At 36.4% G+C, this 24,538-nt stretch overlaps 1 protein-coding gene across 2 annotated transcripts in view; it reads right to left on the bottom strand.

The window, feature by feature from the left end:
- Nucleotides 1–24,538, bottom strand: part of PolG1 (DNA polymerase gamma, catalytic subunit tam) — a 359,824-nt gene that overhangs the window by 120,604 nt on the left and 214,682 nt on the right. For both annotated transcript variants that reach the window (XM_090399500.1, XM_090399502.1), the window contains exons 13-14: nt 21,565–21,660; nt 20,010–20,167 (exon numbers count right to left, since the gene is read on the bottom strand). In XM_090399500.1, the coding sequence (XP_090255626.1) occupies nt 20,010–20,167; nt 21,565–21,660 (254 nt within the window). The remainder of the gene's footprint in view (nt 1–20,009; nt 20,168–21,564; nt 21,661–24,538) is intronic.

The following is a 24,538-nucleotide window of genomic DNA, read 5'->3' as shown; positions in this document are numbered from 1 at the left end:
CCAATTGACCTCAACTACACCAACACCATCTACTGCCGATGGAACTAGTTTTTTCTCTTTACACCCCTTTGGGACCAACCCAAAGCTGAGACTTAAATTAAATAATGTGGTCAAAGACACTGCCAATTCTCTAGCAGCTTCTTGTAAAACTCGAGTTGGTATACTATCTAATCCTATAGCTATATTCACATCCAGGTTCTGTAGTATCCTATGCACCACCAAGTTCATTTATCTCTATTTCAATATAAGCACATGCTCTTTATCCCTTGTAAGAGTATATCATAGTAATTCAACTATTTTGAGCGACTCAGTTACCTCCCTACCATTGGCATTTATTAAAATTATTCTGCCATAAACATTCTTCCTTTTACTTGCAATATACCAAAAGAACTCTTTGGAATTAAATTTGCCTGTATTGTTAATTTCCTCACATACTCTGATTTAGCTTTTCTTACGATATTGGTCACCCTTCTGGCCTGTGCCTTGTACTGCTCCTGTGCATGATGGTCACCTTTCTCTTTGAATTCCCTTCACAAATTTTTCTTTTTCTGTAGCTCCTGCTTAATGATTGTATTCATCCATTTACTCCCATTTGATTTATCTTCCTGACTCTAGGTATGCAGCCAGCCAATTACTTACTTCAAACACTTTTTTTTACCACCTGCCATGCACTATCAACATCCAGGCCTTGCAGTTTCTCATATCACAGCACTGCTCCATCAATCTCCTAAGTTTGTAATACTTACCAGCTCCATAATTCCACATATACCACCCTTAATTGAAACTTCCACACATCTGCCACCTCTCAGGTCAAGATCATGTGATCATATTCACCAACTGGTGTCAATGTGGTTATCATGAGTCGTGACAATATGGTGTTATCAAAACCATTGTCAACAGAGCCACCAACCCCTGTTCCACCCAGGCTTTCCTTACAGCTGAACCTTCCTTTATTGCTAGACCTTCCTGTCTAATGGTACAATGCCAACAAATTAGTTGTTCCTCACACTCCTCTCTACATACAGACCACAGTAATGCTATTACTATTCCTTATATCCAGGGCACCTCAAAAAAAAAAAATAGCTAAACTCTAATTTCTGCACTGCTTTCAAATCTCATCTAAAGTGGTCTGTCCTTATCTCCTCTCCTAAAGATTGTAATGATCAATTCTCCCCCCTCCCCCGGAACAGAGGGGTTTACAAGGTTACTTGTTCTTATAATTTATTATATCATCGTGAAACTGGGAGATCTGCCAACATCCTCCTAGAAGAACACAAGATATACATCCGCTGCCATAGCTATGGTCATATTCAGGTCTAGCTGACTATGCCTTGGATAACTTGAACAGAATCAAATGAAAATAATAATAAGAAGAAGAATAAAAACTTCCTCAGGGGCTCACTTTAGTGAGTACAGGCGTAGCAAACCCGAGGTACGTGATGCTGGACCATGCCTTACTTCATGTAATATACACCTGTTATATTATATGTAGACTGGTCCCTCCTCTTCTTCCCTTGCTTCTTTCTTTCTTTTCTTCTTGCTCCTTCCCCCGAATGCTATTAGCGTATTCAAGGGGAATCTTTCCTATTTTGCTATGTCTTTTCGTCTTGTGCTAACAGGACATTATCAAACACTGTAACATGATCAGGCCATCAAAAAATGTTCATACCGCATCGTCCATCGGGCGGGTTACCAAGGGATGTGTTCGTGTTTTAGGCACAGGGACCTGTTCGAAAAATATGTTACAGTCTCCCTTAGACACCACTCTGCCAGAGGAAACTCCATCAATGGGCCCGCTACCCGTTTGGGGAGGTGTTTAGCAGCAGTGCAAAGAAATGGTTCTGCAAAAGGACGGAAATGGCAATGACAGCGGCACCAGACTATAGCTTTAGGCAACTGGAACATCTTCTCTCTGACAGGGAAGGAGTTGGAACTGGTCGAGAAAGCCAAGCGCTACCGGCTAGACTTAGTCGGCCTTTCTTCGACCAAGAGGAGAGGCTCTGGAACTGTCGACCTGGATAAGGGGTGGAAGCTCTACTACTCTGGTGTGAGCCCAACAATGTCTGCTCAGGCAGGTGTGGGGATACTCACAAGTCCCCAGTTGTCAGACTGTGTTGCTGAGTGGATCCCATTGGGGGGACGGGTATGTGTGTTAAGGCTTCAGATGAAAAACCATGATTTGGCTGTGGTGCAAGTCTATGCACCTAATCTGTAGTCAGAATACTCTGCCTTCCTAGAGGAAGTGGATGCTGCTTTTGACAGGGTGGCAGACATGGAATCAGTCCTGCTAATGGGTGACTTCAATGCACATGTTGGAATGAATGCAGCAGAATATAAAGGCTTGTGCAAATGTGAGTGTTGTGAACTAGTATGAGATGGACCAATCAATCTAATTGCACTTTTCTGTATTGTGTTGAGTAGTTTAGGAAAGCTCCTAGGGTCCACTCCAAATGTGGGAGCAATACTTGATGGACAGGTGGATTTGTGATTTCTACACAGTTAACAGTTATTCAAGGCTAAGGTGAAAGTGCCTTGAGCAAAAGAAAATATGGTTCTTTTTATGGGAAATGAGGCAGGACTGTGTTTTGCAAGCATTTGATCACAGTTTAGGGCTGCAGAGGTTGTTGCTCTGTAAACTGGGTGGTAGTTTGTGTAGTGCAGAATTTGTCAAGTGAGAAGGAGGAATGTATTAAAATAATTTTTATGGCTTATACATTAGTGGCCAAAAAATGGCTCATAACACCACTTTTTTTTTTGAGTAATAAATTATATATCAATGGAAAGATAATTTAATCAAGAATGTAATGCAATAACGTTTATGAAGGATTTTTTTATTAGAACAGCAGTTATAAAGAAAAAAAGTGAAACACATAGAAAAAATGAGACACAAAAATTCTCACAATGCGAGTTAATACTTAGTTGGGTAACCTTTAGCGTTAATTACGGCCTTACAACGCCTTCCCATGGAACGAACCAAGTTTTTTAGTTCTGTACATGTTATAATGTGAAACCAAGATTGAATTATTACTTCTATTAATTGGATTTTATTGATGGGTTGCTTCTGACTAAGAAGTTTCTTTAGTCGGCTCCATAGATTTTCGATTGGGTTAAGGTCTATACCCAGGCCATTCCAACAGCAGAATATGATTATCTTGAAACTTTTTGCACACAGTAGCAACATGACATGGAGCTGAATCCTGTTGAAATATAAATGCTTCCTTATCTTGGAAAAGATCACGTGCAGAAGGCTTCAGTTTGGGCTGAAGTATTTCATTTATGTATTTTTGGGTATTTATATTCCCATTACTCACTCAAATTCTGCCCACACCTTTTGATGTCATACAACCCCAGATCATAACACTAAGAGTGTTTCATGGTAGGTGTAATGCAATCAGGATGCAAATCTTCTGAGATTCTTCTCCTTAGATATTTTATGCCATCACTACCAAACAGGGAGATTTTGGTCTCATCACTCCAAATAACACTGTCCCATGAAAAGCCAAACGGCTTTTCATGGGAAACAATGAATTTGATCACAGGTTATTCTACTGGCATGACCTCTAGTGAAAAAAAAAATAAAAATAACACTGTCCCATTGTTCTGCTGTCCAGTTAACATGGGTTTTAGCCAAGTTTAATCTTTTCAACCTTTGTTTGAGAAATAAATATGGCTTTTTTTGTGGAATTCTAGCATTTAGACCAAATTCCTGCAGTCTGCACCGAACAGTCCTTGCACTCAACTTCACAATGTATTGCGCAATTTCATCTTGTATACACTCAGATGATTTTCTTATGTCACGTAGGCACAGTCTCTCAATTCTTCTATCATCACTTGCTGTTGTGCACCTTTTCTTGCCTTTACCAGTCTGGTTTTGTAGTGACTGAGTCTCCTTATACCACTTCAAAAATTTAGAAATAACACCTTTGGTTAAGTTACCACCAATTTTTCTTCTAATTTCTTCATAACTAGCCCTGTTCACTTAATAGTACTATTTTACATCGCTTTCTGGGTGACCAGTCAACTCTTTGTGATATTTTGTTAATTTTATTATGTTTTACAAGCTCACTAAATGAAAGAACACAAAAAAAACCCACCAACTTGATAGCAATCAGATAACACACTGACAAATGTCCTCCTCTCTCATGCTCATTGGCTACATTCAAATGAAGCTACTTTGTATCAACCTAAGCAAGTTGTGCTTCTTTTTTCTGGTTATTTGGCTATAATGTTTATAGCCAAATAATTGAACAGATAATTGAACAAACTTTGTTGTATTACATTCTTCATTAAATTATCTTTCCATTGATATATAATTTTATGGTATTACACCAAAAAAAGTGGTGTTATGAGCCATCAAACCTCAAAATTACACTTTTTCCAAAAGTTTTCCACAATTTTGGCCACTAGTGTACATATAATAAAAATTATACAGAATTTATTCAAAATCTCCAATATATTTCATCCAAAGTTAAGTGGACATCTCCAGGGAGACAGATCCTTAACTACATTCATTTTAGAAAGTATGGACTTTACAACCATTTTATAAATAACTCTTTTAATTTCCCGACGTTTCGATTTTCATATCAAGATCATCATCTGGAGTATATATACAAATACACAAGCTGAGTTACATTACATACAGTGAGTAAAGAAACAATGAATTTGATCACAGGTTATTCTACTGGCATGACCTCTAGTGAAAAAAAAAAATAAATAAATAAATAATAATAATAATAAAATAAAAAATTAATTATTTAGAAACTAAATCAAAGCTAAACTCTATTTGAGATAACAAGAGAAAACATTCCTTCTTATAGATAGTCTTCTTTCAGTAACAATGATGTCCTATTTTTAGCATTACAATTGTCATTTTTGATTTAGGATTCTGGATTACCTACAGTCCTGTTTATAGTCAATTCTTAGAGAGAGAGAGGTTCCTTGGGTCGAATATATACCTTCTATATGTTTGGGATTTTTAGACCATCATTATTGTTCAGATTGGGGTGGTTGATAAGAATCTCACAGGCTTCTTTAAATTTAAGTTCATACCATATTTTGGTGTGATGTAAACAACTGGTGCTTTTCCAGTCTATTCTATGTAAAGTGTTCAGGGCATGGTTAGAAAGGCCAGCTTCACCATAGTTGTTATATTTAATGTGTCGTTTATGTTCCTTTTGTTTGATAGGAATTGTGCATCCAGTTTTCCCCATATGTGGTATATTACAGGTGCAGTAAATACGGTATACTCCAGGGTGGGCCAGCAGAGAGAGTGGGTCTTTGGATGAATTGAGTAGGCTTTTTAGTTTTGCAGGAGGTTTAAAGGTGGTTTTGAGGTTGTTGCTCTGTAAACTGGGTGGTGATTTGTGTAGTGCAGGATTTGTCAAGTGAGAAGGAGGAATGTATTAAAATAATTTTTATTTTTATAATTTGTTCCTCAGATTTCTTTTTTGACCCTTAATTTTTTTTATAAAAGAATGAGGGTATGTCTCAGGTTCTAGTTAAAGGAAAACCATGAAACTGGAAGACAATAAAACATATTCAGAATATAAATTTATTATTCTACTTCTTAACATATAAGAAAAATTATATAGAATTTATTCAAAATCTCCAATATATTTCATCCAAAGTTACAACCTCAAAGCCACCTTTAAACCTCCTGCAAAACTAAAAAGCCTACTCAACTCATCCAAATACCCACTCCCTCTGCTGGTCCACCCTGGAGTATACCGTATTTACTGCACCTGTAATATACCATATATAGGGGAAACTGGACGCACAATTCCTATCAGACAAAAGGAACATAAACGACACATTAAATATAACAACTATGGTGAAGCTGGCCTTTCTGACCATGCCCTGAACACTTTACATAGAATAGACTGGAAAAGCACCAGTTGTTTATATCACACCAAAACATAGTATGAATGCAAATTTAAGGAAGCCTGAGAGATTCTTATCGACCTTCCCAATCTGAACAATAATGATGGTCTAAAAATCCCAAACATATGAAAGGTACATATTCGACCCACAGAACCTCTCTCTCTCTCTCTAAGAATTAACATAAACAGGACTGTAGGTAATCCAGAATCCTAAATCAAAAATAACAATTGTAATGCTAAAAATAGGACATCATTGTTACTGAAAGAAGACTATCTATAAGAAAGAATGTTTTCTCTTGTTATCTCAAGTAGAATTTAGCTTTGATGTAGTTTCTAAATAATTACATTTTTATTTTATTATTATTATTATTTATTTATTTATTTTCACTAGAGGTCATGCCAGTAGAATAACATGTGATCAAATTCATTGTTTCTTTACTCACTGTATGTAATGTAACTCAGCTTGTGTATTTGTATATACTCCAGATGATGATCTTGATATGAAGATCGAAACGTCGGGAAATTAAAAGAGTTATTTATAACACGGTTGTAAAGTCCATAATTTCTAAAATGAATGCTGATCACCGTGCAACACTAAAAGAAAGGATCCTTAACTACATTCAAAGCATTAATCACAATAATGAGTCATAAATCATGCATATATATTATGCTTGTATCTCAGTAGCAGCTAAAGTATATGTTACACTATTAGAGTTCAAAGAAACAATCATAGAAAGTTGTGTAGATAAAAAATCATTACTAATTAAAAAAAAAACTTATGAACAATTAATAATGATCACTTCTCAAAATTTGGATATTGGCATGCAGTCTGATCAGTTCAGGTTCGGGCAAATGAAACTTTTATACATTTATTATTATTTTTTTTTTATGTTGTGCCCATACACAAGAGGTTGGTTGATCAACCTTTAGTACATTAGTAACGTGTATGGGTAGTGAGTTGGGAAAGGAGGAACTTGTTTACATTTGATTTAAATGACTATAAATTGCATTCCTTGGGAAACACAACAGGTGGGAGACTGTTCCACAGTGTAGCAGTTGCAGGGATGAAGGAGGAGGAAAAGAAACTTGTTCTGTTTGTTTCTAGGTGTACTGCGAAGGGATGTTGAACAGCAGCTGCATGTGTTCCAATGAGCTTAGTGCAGAGTGGAGCAATTATTGATGTTATTACAGATGAGAATTTCCTATGGAAATATTTGTAGAATATACATACTGCAGAAACCAAACATCTGAGAGAAAGTGGAAGGAGAGAATTGGTAAGAGATGGGTCATTGATAAGTCTAATTGATCTCCTTTGTACTGAGTCAAGCGTTTTTAAAGAGATTTTAGGGGCCCCACCTCCATATGCAGGAACAGTATTCAACAGCTAGCAGATTTGTGATTTGTATAACGTTAACAGCTGTTCACAGGGGTGAAGTAATGTCTTGAGCGAAAGAGAAATCTTAGTTTTTTTGAAGCTGAGGATGCAATGGTTGTGATGTGTTTATGCCAGGAGAGATTCGATGTGAGGGTAATTCCAAGAAGAGAGATCTCAAACTGTCTGTAAATTTGGGTATCATCAAAAAAGAATACTGGGAAAAAATGGTTCTTTTTTTATGGGAAATAGGACAAAATTGGGTTTTATTAGCATTGAAATTGATGAGGTTATCCGAATCCCTGTAGGATGGCTTGGAGATCGGAATTGAGGGTGGTGGTGGATGTTCTGTAAGTTGAGGTGAGTCGTGTAGGGTAAGGTTTATCAAATGAAAGCAAGCAGTGTAGTGTGCTGTCGTCTGCAAAACTGTGTACAACAATCCCTCAATTAGTGTGCCTAATGTGTTCTTTAAAACAGGCGCATTAATCGAAAATGCACTAATCGAATATAATAGCCGATGGGAAAATGTATAATTCGATCCTCAGATTTCTTTTTTGATCCTTAATTTTTTTTATAAAAGAATGAGGGTATGTCTCAGGTTCTAGTTAAAGGAAAACCATGAAGCTGAAAGACAATAAAACATATTCAGAATATAAATTTATTATTCTACTTCTTAACAAAGAATAGAGCTAACGTAGTTTGGCAGGCATTTTGTTTCTTTTTTTTCATACAACTGACGGTATGGCCCTATTACCTCTTCTACTCTTCTGCAAATTTTACTGCTTCTCTCTTCATTAGAGTCAGCCTCTAAGCATTGCTGCTTAAAAACTTCGATTGTACGAAAAATATTTTCAAATTGTTTCTGTGAAATCTCTTTTGGCTGACTGTGGTTAAATTTTCTTCATATTCTTTGGGATCTTCCTGCTGTGCATCTAGATTTAGCAGGTCGGAATCACTCAATTCTTCAGAATGAGATTTAATTAACTCTTGGACATTATCACTGAAGGGAAGAAAGAAATGGTGGATGTACAAATTGGTCGCCAACAGGCGAAATCATGTGCTTTATAGATAAAATTTCCCAACTGTTATACAAGCAAAATAGTTACCACTTTAAAAACTACAATGATCATAAAAGAGAAGTTAATTTTCTGACGTGTAATAATAAACAACTCATCCCAGATAATAGGATTGATTACCCTATTATCGGAATGGATTCTCCTTTTTGTGAGATGCACAGAAGTGTCGAAGGATCTCAAATCTGTGAGCGTACTATAGCAGACGACATAAATTTTGGTGGTAAAAATTTAGAACATAGTGTACATGGAAGTAGTGTAATATGCCATTAAAAATAACTTTGTAAAATGTTTTAAATCGGTAACTAAATTATTTCATTCTGGTGAGTGATTTTTTAAAATAGTTAGCCATTAAAATGCATAGATAGAAAATTTTTAAAATCTGTAACATTTATTTTTAAGATGTATATAGGCGCACTAAAAGAATTTGGGTATCGAAAAAAAATGACACACTAATCAGGGGTGCCTTAATCGAGGGATTACTTTATTGGGTTGGAGGTCAACTGAAGTAGGGCGTCGATATATAGCAGGAAGAGGGTTGGTGAGAGGACAGAACCTTGTGGAACCCCAGCATTAATTGAATGGTGAGATGATAGGAGCCATACACCATAACACACTGTGTGTGTCCAGACAGAAAGCTGGCAATCCAACTACCAGAGTCCTGGGACAGACCGAATGAGGTAGTTTGATTAGTAAGCCTTTGTGCCAGACCAAGTCAAAGGCTTTGGAGATATCAAGTGCAACCACTTGAGATTTGCCGAACTTCTCCATGCCATTTGTCCAGAGATGGGTGACATATGTGAGCAGATCTCCTGTTGATCGGCAGCAACGAAATCTATACTGGCGGTCGTTTATTAGGTTGGTGTCTTCAAGGTAGTGTAGGAGTTGGGAAGTGATGATTTTTTCCATTACTTTTGACAGGATTGAGGTAAGTGAGATAGGGCAGTAGTTGGACAGCAGTGACTTATCACCCTTCCTGAGAATGGGCTGAATATAGGCCAATTTCCAGTTTGTGGGAAAGATTTCAGTGGGGCAAGAGATTACATATAGGTGACATGGGATAGCAGTCAGTTCTGGTGCACAAACTTTCAGTACAATTGGGGGAATGCCATCAGGGCAAGGAGACTTTTTTTGTGTCTTTTGGACAGTATTTTTCTGATCTCATCCTGGCAAAAGGATAATATAGGGGGCATTATATGTTGGGTGTCTGGAATGGTTGGGGGACATTTACCATCATCAGTTATGCATGCATTGGAAGCAAAAGTGTGAAGCCAGAAGATTGGCTTTTTCTGTGGAAGACTGGCTTTTTCTGCCCAACACTATTCCCACCCTTGATAAAGTGGGAATAGTGTTGGGCAGAAGTTACAACCAAATGCTTTGGTGAGAGACCAAAAGGCTTGGCTGCTAGTTTCCTGCTTTTTGCTCTTTCAAACTCTGTTTTGGAAGCATTGATTGTTTTTTTTGCATCTATTTTGGGCTTCGGTATAAGCTCTAAAGGAGGATGATCTTGATTTCAGCCAGTTATGGTATGTCTGGTGTTTCATCTGTACAGCCTTGGCACATCTTTTGGAGAACCATGGTTTAGTTAGGGAATGGCAGTTTAGAGTACTGTGTGGAATGTATGTTTTCATGCCGATGAAGATTGCTTTGGTAATAAGTTCGGCGCATATGTTTTGGTTGGAATGCCAGAAGCATTCCAACCAAAAAGCAATAGAAATGACATAGAAGTTGCGGAGGGAAGGGAATGTGATATAGAAGTTGCAGAGGCTGTCCCACTTGGCACTGCTATAATGCCAAACTACTCTTGTATGGGAGTGTCTGTGTGAGTGTTGTTGCATGGGAGAAGAGATGAGCAATAGACTATCGTCAGAATTACCAAGGGGGCTCACTACTTTCACTGTGTATTTGGAGGGGTCATTGGTGAGGAAGAGATATAGGGTGTTTGGAGAGTGGTTTGGATTATCTGGTATTTCTGGTTGGCATCTGAACAAGTTGTGTAAGGTTTAGTGATAGCAAATATTTCAGCATCTCTGCCTGCAAGATCTGTACAACTGGAGGAGGAAAACCAGCTAGTGTTGTGGACATTAAAATCTCCTAGGAGGATAATTTTGCTGTTGGGAAAGTGGGATTGCAGAAAGTCAATTTTTAAGGAGAGGAAATGAAAGATCTCAGAGTGGTTGGTTGCGATGGGAGAGCGATAGTGCAAAAAACTGGTTCCAAAAAACTCTGTGGCAGTTCAAAAGTGTGAGAAGCAAGGCTGCTCGCGTAGGATTTCAAAAATGTAATATCGTCTTAATGTTTTTCAATTCTAATTAAAGCAGAATTGGCCAGTCTGTCCAAAATAGGAAAGATAACATGAGCAGGGTACTTGATAGACACCTGGAAAGGAAAGAGAAGGACCACAGTTTCCAAGCTGGTTTGAAAGAAGCGTATAGATTGAATTTACAAAGAATCCTTGCTATTTGTTCCAACATTCCTTTAAGGTAGAGTACTGAAATTCTTTTCACATCAGATGGCAGTCTGGTGGAAGGATAATAATTATCAATCATTTTTGGAATAGTTGTGTTGTATCTATTACATATCAGATTGCTTTTAATTTTACTCAGTTCATCGAACAAATGGAAATTACAGGAATAAAATCATATGAGCTCTATATATATACAAAACTTGATAATACTCATTTTCTGTGATGAATGATGGTGGGAGGACTAGTGAATGTATCTGTCAGTAAAGGTTGGCTTCTGATAAACTGAAAATTCAATATGACACACAGGTCATGTTGAATTTTCAGTAAGTGAGGTATCCAAAAAGGTTAGTTGGTTATTGGATTAGTGTTCAAGGAGTACAAGGAGTTTATTCTCTCTCTCTAGGAAGTGAAGTAATTCTGAGAATCAGAGTGGAAGGAGGAATGTAGTGTACTTTAGCAAAACTGGGTATTAGATTGGTGGTCAAATGGAACAAGTTACTGATATATACATACATATATATATATATAAAAGGAAGATGACAGGTGGGTGAGAAGTGACAACCTTGCAGGATCTCAGGATTAGTTGCATAGTTAGAAGATATCGCAACCATATGCCTGGAGGATGAGTGTCCTAGGTTCGATTCCCTTCGGTGATGTGAGGAGCTGAAGGATCTTCCTCAGCCATAGCCAAGTTAGCCGGTCTTGGGCGTGGTTTTTTTCCCCCAGTTTATCCTGGGGTCTTTCATCCCACAAAGCAGGCAAATTGGCCTTGAGAACTCAACACTACAGCACATAGGATACACTGGGGTGTAGGGCTGACCACCTTATCCTGTGAACGGTTCGAGGTCTGATGATTAATAAACCCTCGACACCGCAAGGTAAAAGAGGGTATAAAGAAGATGAGATGATGAGATCCAGATAGCTTTCTGTCTGGATACACAATCTTTTTTTTACTTTGATCCTTTTCATTTTTGTCCACAGATAATCAATCATGATTTCTTTATGTTTTTTGTATGGTTTGGTATTTTGTATCTGTATTGTTTATATTAGCTTTTGTCTGATATAAAATTCAGTTTGTATAGCCCATACTATTTATTTGCACTTTCATTTCCTATTTTTGCATTTCAATAACCAATAATGTAAGTTCTTTATTTCTGTCTTTAATCTTCTATAATACTTGTTGAATGGAAAGGCCTGGATTCAAATCTCTACTAGAACAAAGGGCTTTTCAACTGAGGATCAGCAAGTCTCATAAGAAAATCTCAGGTCTTCACTGCTGGAAAATTGGTTCCTTCATCCTGTAAGATATTCAACTGGTCAAAGTGAATGACTGCATGGCAATACTTTGAAGTCGGTCTGAACTTCTGCCTTCTCATAAAAGCAACTTCCTCCAAATTTCCACACAAAGTGTAAATGTTTCAAAATCATTTTTCTTCAGCTTAATATTTGTCACATGCAAGTACTTACTATGCCCACTGCACAAAGTAAAAATGGCAGCAAAAAAGCTCAATGACAATAACAACAACAGAGCACTTTGTGTCTTACTATCAAAAAACAGTCCAACTAGCATTGAAAAATCAAACAATGCTATTAAGTGTCGCAGCAGTGACAAACTGGGCATCACAGATACACAAAAGGTCTTATGTATGATTTCTGTTATCACTGGTCACAGTCTTGCTGTGCAGAGATTGAGAAATCAGTATAAAAACTTCTTATCAAACTCAACCAGCCTTTCTTCAGTCCTCTATGTTTCTCCTCAGTTAAACAGTTCCTGAACCTAGAAAACCACATTGACAAAGTCTAAAAACAATGCTTTATCAGTTCTTGACAAAGCTTTCTCATAAAATTACAACAGAAACCAAGGTCAAACTAATTCATAGTCAGCATCTTGATGAAAATGCACCCTCTGCTGAAAACAGTAGCAAATTCCATAACCTCACCTATGACAATTCATGACTTAATCAAGGCTGAAAATAAAAAATACAATGCTACATCCTCAACTTTCACTCAGAAAACTAAACAATTAAAGATGATGTCATTAAGCTAGATGGAAAATGAAATTTTAATTCCAGAAAGATTACCACCACCTTGGGCTCACAAGCAAAACTAAAGATAGCTTAAACTTCCCATAACTGATAAAAATTAAGTAGATCAAAATTAACAGCAGCTGTGAACAAATCAGAAGCACTTTTCCCCTACTGCATATCCAGTTGGATCTTACCTTAGCTCACCAGGAATGGTCATTGACTATGTCAACAACTGGAGGAAAAATAGTAAAGGTGAAGAAGGGTGAATACTGACTCTATAAAAAAATGCTAGTGTGAAAATCTAGCACTACTAATAGCCAACATAAAAACCAGAGAACAAACGCTACACAGAGGATGTGTGTGACCTGTGTGAGCAAAGACGAACCCCTCCACCCAAAAAAAGCCTTCCAAATCATATGGTCCCAGTAGTGTTCATTTCATTTCCAGTCTGCAAAACTCCACCTCCTTTTCCTGACAGAAACCTAAGTTTCAATCTCCTGCACTATTTATCTCATATTCTCAATAAAATAGAACATTCATCTCAAAGGTGACATTTGTGCTCACTCTGATATACTATGCCAGAGTATCCACTCAGAATCTCCTGATTTTGACCTCCTTTGGCAGAAAATCTCTCTGTTCCACACTGTCAAATTCAGCATGCCTTTATTAATCTCTTAATAACAGCAATAAATCTAAGCTTTTCAATTTCCTCTCCATAAATAATGTTTTGCAAGTCTAACTTTCCTAACAGTGAAGTTATCTTTCTTGAGGATTTTAATATTTACAATACCTCCTGGCTTTTCTCCTCCAACACAGGGACGTGCTGGCCATATGTGCAATGTGTGCGACACACACACACAGGCACCAAAGAGGAGGAAATACTAAAAAAAAAAACGTTTTCTGAAAGTGATTTTTTTATTGGGGGGGGGGGAGGATAGGGGCGCTAACTAAAGTTTTGCACACAGACGCCAGACACTACTGGTGCATCCCTGCCTCCAAATGTACTGACCAAGCAGGTAGAGATGGTAAGGTTATCAACAATTTTAACACAAACTATTTCCATGTTAACCAGAATACCAGATGATTCAGACCACAAACAACTGACATAACTTTTGTCTAACTGTGCTCCCAACTGTCTTACACTTGGATAGTACTACAGGACAATCATCATCATCCAGGAAAAAAAAAAAAAAAAAAAACCTAGATTCATTTTCCTCAAATACATACATGGTTGATCTTAGTAAATGCCCCCCCCCCCCCAACCATTTCAAACACTCAATACCCACTCTAACTTTTCATAACTTTTCAAGTGAAACAATGGGCTATCACAACTGAACTTTCATTGAAATTTTTCTCTTCCTTTTATAGCTTTTATCAAAGCACAAAACAGCTGCAATCAAGCTATCAACATATCTCAAAACTCATTCTGAAAGTACCAAAAGCAGGAAACTTGCATCATGTTCAAATGGCAATCAAGCTTTCAAGTCCCTTACCAAAGCTATTGGCATCAACTTTTGTCCAACCTTACTTTCACACATTTCACACTCCAATAGCTCTATTTCATCAGCAATAGAAAAACCATCTTCTGAGTTTTTACTTCCCTCAAATTATTATTATTATTATTGCACCATCCACGGAGTCGATAGACTCATCGTGGGAGGTTCATTCAGATGACAACATATTTATCATATAGAATCTTGAAATCCTTAAAACTTCTTGCATTCGCACATTCTGGTAATGCGTTCCATTAACTGACAATTCTCCATGTAAAAAATCTACTCCTCACACCCCCCCCCCTTCACCACACATTTACTTAACTTCCAGGATGACCAGTGGTTCTTCCCCTTTCACCTTCTACTCTTTTTATAATCCTCTCTGGATAATTGTTAATGGGATAACTGGATAATCCCCTCTGGAAAATTGCTACACAAGCAATCTTGAGAGATATTAGCTTACCACAAACATACAATGTTCAATGCCAGAAAGAGATTAGATACATCTTGTCCAAACTCAAACTGGATACCAAAAGCCTCCTTCTGGTGGAATTTCTCTAATTATTCTGAAGGTCTGTGCTTCAGAGTTGACTCCTGTTCTATGTCACCTTTTTTATTTTCTGTTATTTCACTGGTAACTATTGCAGTCTAGAAATTTGCCCATATTCAACCCATTCCTAAGAGAGTGACAAATGCTTACCATTATACTACTGCCCAATTTCTCTTACCTCAGTCCTCTCCAAAGTAATGAAGAGAAACACGAAGGTAATCAACTAAAAAACGATCACTAGTGTGGATTCTGCCACAGTCAATCAACAAAGCTGCTAATTATGTTCTCCATCTCTAGACAAATACCATGGAAAAATCTGGACAAATTTCAAGTGTGATCACTTTTGATATCTTCAAGGCTTCTGAAGCTTTCAGGTCAAGCTCCCATCACCTGGTCCATAACTTCCATAACTTCTGCAAATGGGTAGCTAGCTTTCTGACTGGATACATGCAATGCATAACAAGTGGACAGATCCTTATCTTCTAACTATGCAATGAATGCTGGGATTCCATAAGGCTCAGTTCTCTCAAAAACCTTCTTCATTCTACATATCGATGACTTGCTCTAGTTGACTACTAATCCAACAGTTCTGCTAATGACAACACAATGCTCTCCTCACTTAACAAACCTTGCTCAAACAAATCACCATAACTTACAGCATCAACCTGTACTACCATCAATTTTAGTCTCCAAATTCTTCAATGGGATTCAGATAACCATTTCAATTTCAACACGCAAAAAAAAAAAAAAAAAAAAAAAAAAAAAAAAAAAAAAAAAACAGTTCTGCCTATTTCCCACAAAAAAAGCACCATTTTTTTTGTCTTGACAATTCGAATCTCTAGACAAGATGAACTTTCTTCTTGGGATTATTTTAACATCAAGCCTCTTTTGGTATAAACATATTACATCTACGAGGCTGGTCTGAAAAGTTCTCGACCTAACAATGAAAAAAAGAATTTATGATTTTAAAATTATTTTTATATTTCAATATAATCTCTCTTAAGACTAATACATTTATTCCAGCGATGCTCCAGCGCCAATATCCTGTCCCTGTAGTGGTTCTCAGTAAGATCAGCAAAATACCCATTTACAGCTGCAATCACCTCTTAATTCAAAGAAAAATGCTGCTCAATGAGGAAGAGTTTTAGTTTTTGGAAGAGATAGAAGTCAGAGGGAGCCAAATCTGGGGAATAGGGTGGATGTTCCAACAATTCATAGTGCAGATCCCTTAATTTTCCCATTGCCAAAACACCTTTGTGGGCAGGTGCATTGTCCTGATGAAAGATGATTTTTTTTTCTTCCACGAACCAGGTCTTTTCTCAAGAATTTTTTTGTCTAGTCTGGTTAAAAGATCAGAATAATATTCCCCGGTTATTGTTTTATCCTTTTCAAGATAATTAATAAAAAAAATGCCTTTAGCATCCCAGAACACTGATGCCATGACCTTTCCTGCTGATGAAACCGACTTTGTCTTCTTTGGTGCTGAACAACCGGCGTCTGTCCACTGTTTTGACTGCTGTTTGGATTCTGGTGTGTAATGGTGAATCCAAGTCTCATCCATAGTAATAAATCGATGCACAAATTCAGTTTTATTCTTGTTAAAAATGCTCCAATCGCTGTTCAGAGATTTTCATGCGAGTGCGTTTTTGATCTGCTGTGAGCAAGCACGGCACCCATCTTGCACAAAGCTTTTCATTTGCAATTCTTCAAGCAAAATATATCCTACACATTCTTTTGAAATGCCTACAGTCTCAGCAATTTCACGCACTTCGACTTGCCGGTCATCCAATACCATATCGTGCATTGATCAATGATTTCTGGTGTTGTTACACTTTTTGGACGTCTTCACATGAATCATTTTCATGTGAAGACCATATTTAAACTCAGCAGTCCATTTCTTAATTCTCAAAAAGGAAGGAGAAGAGTGCCCATAAACTTTTATGAACTTTGAATGAATTTCTTTTGGACCTTCTTTTACAAAGAATTTTATAAATGCACGATACTCAATTTTATCCATTTCGAGGGATACAGACAACACTTTTGCTTCAGACAGCTGTATAAAAAACTACTTGATAGAATGACTTGCAATTTCACATGGATGCTTATGACAGATATACAACTTAGAAAAAAAAAAAAATTGTGCCGATAGTGTTGCTGTCAATGGTCAAGAATTCTTCAAACCACCCTCATATTGCCTCCTCAGCATCCCAAAAATTAGAATTTCTCTTTTACTGTGTAACAGAAATACTAATTTTTTGGATGTCCAACCATTATATACTGTTTGGGGTTTTGTCTCAAAGAGCTCCCTAAAAATACTTGACTCAGTACAGAATAAATAGATTAATGTCCATCTCTAGAATGACAAAATTAGAAGAAGCAGCTGGACAATCAAAGTAATAGGCACACAAAGAGAGGGAAAAACATGAGGAAAAAATAATAAAATCTTTTCATGAGAACCTTTACTCATCTATACAAGTAGTCACAGCTCCAGTGCTAGATGAAATCGGGAAAATCTGGAAATACCATCTGTCCTACCTGAAGAAGTAAAAATTGCTATCCACCATGTGAAAACTGACTGACCACCAGGAATTGATGGTATAAAATCTGTTGAATTAAAAATGGATGGACAAGTACTCTTAGAAACTCTAGCAGAAAGATTTATCCAATATATACAATTAAGGAAAGCACCTACTGAATGGAAAACATGAAAGACCATAATTCTGCATAAAAAAGATAATAAAGAAGATAGCAGTAATTACCGATCACATACTGTCTATTATCACATGCAAATTTTTGCCAGAGTCATTCTAAACAGAATACAAACCTCCATCAGCAAAAATAGCTACAAAGAACAGGCTGGTTTCAAAAAAGGCTTTTCAACAATAGACCACAAATTATTACTCAACTAACAGAAAGATGCAGAGAATACCAGATGCCACTTTGTTTTCTTTTATAAATTTTAAACAGGCATTTGACACTGTTGAACATAATGCAGTATTCCAAGCTTTAATAGAACAAGGAGTAGAAACAGCATATATCTAGTTCATAAAAGATATCTACAAAGAAGGCACAACAAATATCACTCTTTTCAATCACCTCATTAAAATTAACTTAAGTAGAAGAGTACATCAGGGTGATGTCTTATTAGCTAATCTCTTCACATCTACTCTGGACAGCATCATTCGAAAAACTGACATGAAAGGTAGAATAAACATTGATGGCGAAATGATAAATAATCAATTATTCACTGACGATGTGGTATTAATATCTCCAGTCAGAGTAACAGATTTGTATTCAAGAGATACTAAAAGGAAACTTGGAAGACTGGCCTTAAGTTGGGAAGACCCAATGATCAAGAAAGTTGGAAGAAAATGGAGAAGAGAGACCTGAGACAGGAATAGCTGTACTCTTTACGGCCTGCAGTCACGGAGAAATCCTGACTGAAATCACAGGTCCATCAAGGTAATGTCCATCTCTTACCAATTCACTCCATCCACTTTGACAGAAGCATATAGTTTCTGCTGCATGCATATTTATAAATACTTCCATGGTAAATGTCATCTAAGCTACCATCAATAATTCTCCCACTCACAACTAAATCCACCAAAAACATGCAACATCCCTTCACAGTTTAACTCACAGAACAAATTTCTCTTCCTTCTCTTTCATTCCTCATGTTACTGTCTTCTAGAACAGTCTTGCCTCTTATGCATTTCCCAAGAAATACAATACAATACATAGATCTTCCAATCAAACACAAACAAATGTTTTCTTTCTTAACTCTCAGTCCATCCAATGTACTAATGCACTATGCAGGTTGACCAACCAACCTCTCATGATCAACATAAAAAAAAAAGACAGCAGGCCAAGCAGATAAATTAACTGCCCTATCACAACTTTGACCAGGTTTTTCTATGATGCCAAATTACTTGCATGCAACAGGCCATTGAGAATAACAAGTTTAGAGAAGGATAAGGCATTTTTTAAAAATTATTTTTAAAGTAATTTATCATTAAAAGAAACACACGTATAAACCACAGTGAAAATTATTTAATTGTAAATATTTCATCCTAAATATCTTAGGACATCATCAGTACAGTATTTAAACAAAAATTAGGAATAACATACAGTTAGGGCGCATGATTACAATAGAATCTCATGAAAACGTGCATAACGTGCTAAAGTAGTACAACAACAACAACAAAAAAAAAAAACAAAAAAAAAAACCGTTAATTATTTAGCACAGTTTTGTATGATAATTTCCCATACTTTAGGAATAGTAAGAACGTCGTTGCGGTTTAGGTTTGGTCTATGTAGTAGGGCTTCTTACTATTCCTAAAGTATGGGAAATTATCATACAAAACTGTGCTAAATAATTAACGTTTTTTTTTTTTTTTTTTTTTTTTGTTGTTGTACTACTTTAGCACGTTATGCACGTTTTCATGAGATTCTATTGTAATCATGCGCCCTAACTGTATGTTATTCCTAATTTTTGTTTAAATACTGTACTGATGATGTCCTAAGATACTTAGGATGAAATATTTACAATTAAATAATTTTCACTGTGGTTTATACGTGTGTTTCTTTTAATGATGATCGCCCCACAGGTTTCGTTATTTAAAAAAAAAAATAAAATAAATAAAGTAATTTAGTTGTACCGATTTGTTTGTTTTTAAAGTAATTGAGTGATACTGATTTCCAACAATCAAGAGAGGTGATAATCTAATCTAAAAGGCTTGATACGAAATTCTCTATGCCTGAAAAATGCAATCTTATTCAGAAAAAACCTGGCCTGTTCAGTATTAATGTTTCTCATTCATGCACAATATCCAGTATTATTCATTATTCTTAACAAATTTTGCATATTTATAGAAATGAATTATCATCCCTGTTGACAATATCATATCCTGTACAACACATATTCTACACAATTATTTTAGTAAGAAAATATGTTTTAATACAGTCAGTCTGCAGATCAGTTTTCAGTTTATCAAACTTTAAGGACATTCACAGAGCTTAGGTTTATGTATTTTGCAGGTGGAAGATGTGAGATAAAAACTTTGCAATCACCATGAAAGGAGTAAAGTAAGAAGTAAGAGAGGGGGAGAGGGAGAAAGAGAGAGAATAATAATAATAAAATACACCTACAGTATTCTGTTATGAGCATTCTTCCAATAGGACAACATCTTTGCTAATCGAAGTGCTCTCTCAGCTTGGGCACCACCCCATGCTTCAAGAATTCCTTCCTCCATTTTAGCAAGAAAATCTTTAGACAAAGGATTACCTACTCGTTTTTCTGGACCATCCTAATTAAGTATTATATGATATTATTATACTATTAATAATATTAGAGGATTATTTACAACTTTCATAACCTTTAAAACAATACACATAATACAAATCAGTGCTGTAATTGCAAAACAATTTTAGTTTGGTGAATTAAATCAAAACATTGTATATCATAATAGTCAAAGAATGCATTGTGCTTTGCAAAATTATATACTTTTTTAAATATGTTGAACTCCCCACATGAGAAGTTGCAAAACCAATAACACAACAATGCTTTGCGTATCTTCATCCTACCTCAATGTTCAACGTTCAATGTAAGATAAATGTTCAAGACATTAGTTATGGGCCTGAATCATCTGAGAAGTGCGAGGTTTCTCGAATGAAGAAGAGGAATGGATATTACTGTCATCAGCAAAATCATGAATAGAATTTGAAGTCAGAAAAAGAAGGTCATTGATGTATAATAGGAAGATAGTGGAGTACTCTGCCACGATCCATCCACACTGACATGCAATGAATGACCAAAGAGGAAGCTAGTAAGTCAATCAAAAAAAGGACAGGAGGAGAACAAAAAGTTGGTGGTAACTTAGTAAGAAAACCTTGATGACTGATACAATCAAATTCCTGGGAAATGTCAAAAGCGACACCATGAGTTTCTCTAATTCTTTCCATAGTCTGTGTCCAAAGGTAGATGAGGTGAATAGGGAGATACGCTGTAGAATGAGAAGGGTAGAATCCATATTGGCTAATGACTAATTAAATGATGGGTCTCCAGGCAGTGAACAAGAGATTGTTGACCTTCTCTATTACCTTTAAGAGTACTATGTTGGAGGCAATGGAATGATAGTTTGACAGTTGACTATCTCTTTTTTATATATGACCAAGGCAAATCAAATTCCACAATACCACAAACTGCTTCCAAGCTAATGGATAGATGTCAGATGATCATGCCAGCTTATATAGATAATAAAGGATGGGTGTTAATTCTGGAACACAACTTTTGAGCACAATGACCAGAGGGATACCATCTGGACTACGAGACTTAGTAGTAAGACTAATGAGAATTTTTCTGATGTCCTTTGGCTAAAGATCAAAGGAGACATGATGCAAGTAGTCTGTGGTATTGCAGATGTGATTTGCATAGGTTGTTTAAACAAGAGTTAAAGGAAAAAAAAGACTGATGCCAAGAGGTCTGCCTCATCACTGGGTGATGTTACCATGATGACATCTGGATGTGTGAGAGGTGAAAACAAGGAAGGGCAGAAGTTATGTCCTATTGCCTTAATGAGGGACCAGAAGGCTCGACTTTAGCTGAGCAGGAGGAAAGTTTATTGCATTTGACTCTCAAACAATTAAAATTCTGGTACATGTCATTATATAAAATAAACATATTGCTACATAACACAAAACTTACTTTATGTGGAAGGCGATAAAACCAGCATCCCTGGATGTGAACATCATCATGAGGACCATTTCCATGATGATTGGGACCATGAAAGCTATGTTTTACCTATTTAAAAAATATAAAAAAAAATCTTATTTAACAATTAACTAATACACACAAATAGTCCTTGTCTACATAGGAAATATGTTCAACATAACATATTGTAATCCAGGTTATAGAAAACTGAAATTAATTTTCTATCTTCAATATTATAAATTAGGATTATGTTCCAAACAGATAAAGAAAAAAAGCATATTAATGGAAAAATAATAACAAAACATCAATTTAATAATTATGATTAAATTAATAACTCATAAGCACAGTTATATGCACATGAGAGGCAGAGCTTAATAACAGTGCAATTAATCAGACCATAATAAAAACTGGTAAAATGGTTCCACTGTATTACTACCTCAGTAAACTCTCATTCTATCAAACAACATAAGAATATACTTTCAATTTATTTATTTATTTCGTATCCAAACACAAGTAGTAAGTGGTACATGTAAGTGTTGTAACATGATTTACAACAAATTAGGATACATTACAATTAGATCAGCTTAGATTTGGTAAGTGAATTATACAGGGAATAATAATTAAATATAAAAAAAAGGAAACTATACATAACATATAGAATAAACATGGTCAGATGTTCCTCCAGTATCTTGCACAATCAACTGCTCTTTCTGTGCAGGATATAAGGTCCTACTTTTGCACAAGGCGATGGAAGAAAGGGACAAAAAACAAGGTGTTCCATGGACTGGGTTGTCCCACACTCATAATTGTCTGGGCCAGTGAGGTAGCCCCATTTGATGAGGTTTTGTTTGCAGTGTCCTGTCATCCGAAGTCTGTTGAGGCATTTCCAAGTATTCCAGTCCAAGTGGGAACCACGTGGAAGATGTTCGGCTGCTGGAATACCAGTATTATTTTCAGGATATAATGCAAGCCATTGTTGAAGTCTTGTCTTGTCTCTGGGAGGTTTTTAGGTGGTTCAACAGTTGTCAGGAAGCTATATCGGGATCTTAGTATTTGGGGCACTGCGGTCTGGCCGAATAGTGGGTGGCGTTCATCGTTCATTTGTCTGCTTCTTTCATCAACTGAGAATGCAGATCTTCAAATTGAAGGAGGTGCAATACCAGCCAAAGTATACAGGTCTTTTAGTGGTGTTGGTTTCAGGCATCCTGTAATTAAGCGGCAGCTTTCATTCAATGCTGGATCAAGTTTTTCAGCATGGCAGAATCTGGACCATACAGGGCAGGCATATTCAGCAGAAGAATAGCAAAGGGCCAAGACAGAAGATCTCAGTGTGCTAGGGTCTGCACCCCATTTGTAGGAGGTAAGCTTTCTTAGTATGTTGTTTCTTGCATTCACTTTTGCCTTTGTTTTTTCTATGTGGGTTTTATATGAGAGGGTGCAATAGAGAGTCACACAAAGGTAGATTGGGTTCCAGAAATGTTCTATATTAGAGTCTTCCCAAGAAATCTGTAGCTTCCTGTTGGCGTCCTTATTGTTAAGGTAAAAAAGGCCAGTCTGGGTTTTCAAGGGGTTTGGTTTTAGTTGTACTTTCAATTGTAACAAGGTACTGAAAAGCATCAACACTAATATAGAATAACTCTGATGCTGTAGAGCATTTGCTAAAAGAATTTACAACAGTGAGAACAGGTTATACTACACTTATTGTCATTAACATCAAAAGATTATGACATCTAAACACGTTCTTAAAATTTGACTCCATCTTGAATAATGGTTATTAATACTATCCATGGAAGATCCAAATGCATCAATTTATAAAGTTTTGAGAAGAACCGGAGCTTTTTAATATGCAATTTTGCTACAGGAAAAGTCATCCATTTCATGTTTTTCAAACAGAATTGTTAATAATTAATGCAGTGTTTAATTTTAGATATTGTAGTGTTATTAAGGATTACAAAGCCAATATATTGATTTAAAAATCGAGATGTAAGAGGAAGACATTACAATACCAATTAATAACGGACGTCACTTATGTAAACTTTTTTCTTTGTAGAATATTCCACCATGTTTCACAGCCATTATCAATACAGGAAGTTAACCACAAAGAGAGAACAACAATTAAATTGCAAGTGCATAAAATTGGCCGGCCTGGTTGGCCGAGTGGTTAGTGTATCTGCTCTCCAGCCAAAAGGCTGTGGGTTCGAATCCCGCAGTGGGCATGGATGTTTGTGATTGTCTGCAAAAATACTAGTGGTAGTGGTGGGTGGTAGATGGCGATGGTGTAATTGTGGTTCATTGTAAGTAATGGAGACAGAGAGTTTTAGAGTAGGTGCCCTCCCTCGATGGGTCTTTGGACTCCCTGGAGGAGTCACGTAATAGTAGTAATAATAATAATATTATTATTATATGCACTAATGACTACAGGAGAGCAGCTTCATCTGTATTAATAGATATCAGGAAATAAATTAAAATAAAATATTTTTTAATTTAAATAATTAATTAATTAATCACAAAGTTTAAGGCAATTGCTTTTTGTTAAGGTTAGTGTGCTTCACAGCTTTCTTTGTACAGTCTTTCCAGAAGAAAATAGCTTTTGTGTAGAACTTTGGTATTGTTCCACTAAATTCTGTGTTTCATAGATAAGGTGCGGCTTACTAAACCAGATTTATTAGGCTCCTTAAGTGAAACATATTTGTGATGTTCTTCAAGATGAATTTGTGCAAAATGACCAGTCTATCCATAATAACATAAGCTGCAAGATCAGGGGATTCTCTAAACTCCAGGATAAGAAAGAGGAGGATATTTGTCTTTTGCAGAAATGAGGAAGGTATAAAGTTTATGTACTGGATGGAAAGAGACGTATACATCAATCTGGTGAAAATGTCTTGCTATTCTTTCTGTAAGCCCTTTAAAATATGGAATACAAATTCGAGAAACTTCTTCTTGAGGAGGGTTAAGATCAAGTCATAAT

Source organism: Typopeltis vanoorti, chromosome 10 (assembly GCF_054136105.1).
Source record: "Typopeltis vanoorti isolate ZY-2024b chromosome 10, IOZ_Tvanoo_1.0, whole genome shotgun sequence".
Lineage (NCBI taxonomy): Eukaryota > Metazoa > Arthropoda > Arachnida > Uropygi > Thelyphonidae > Typopeltis > Typopeltis vanoorti.
The sequence above is the reverse complement of the archived record's forward strand: the minus strand, read 5'-3'. Positions and strand labels throughout refer to the sequence as shown.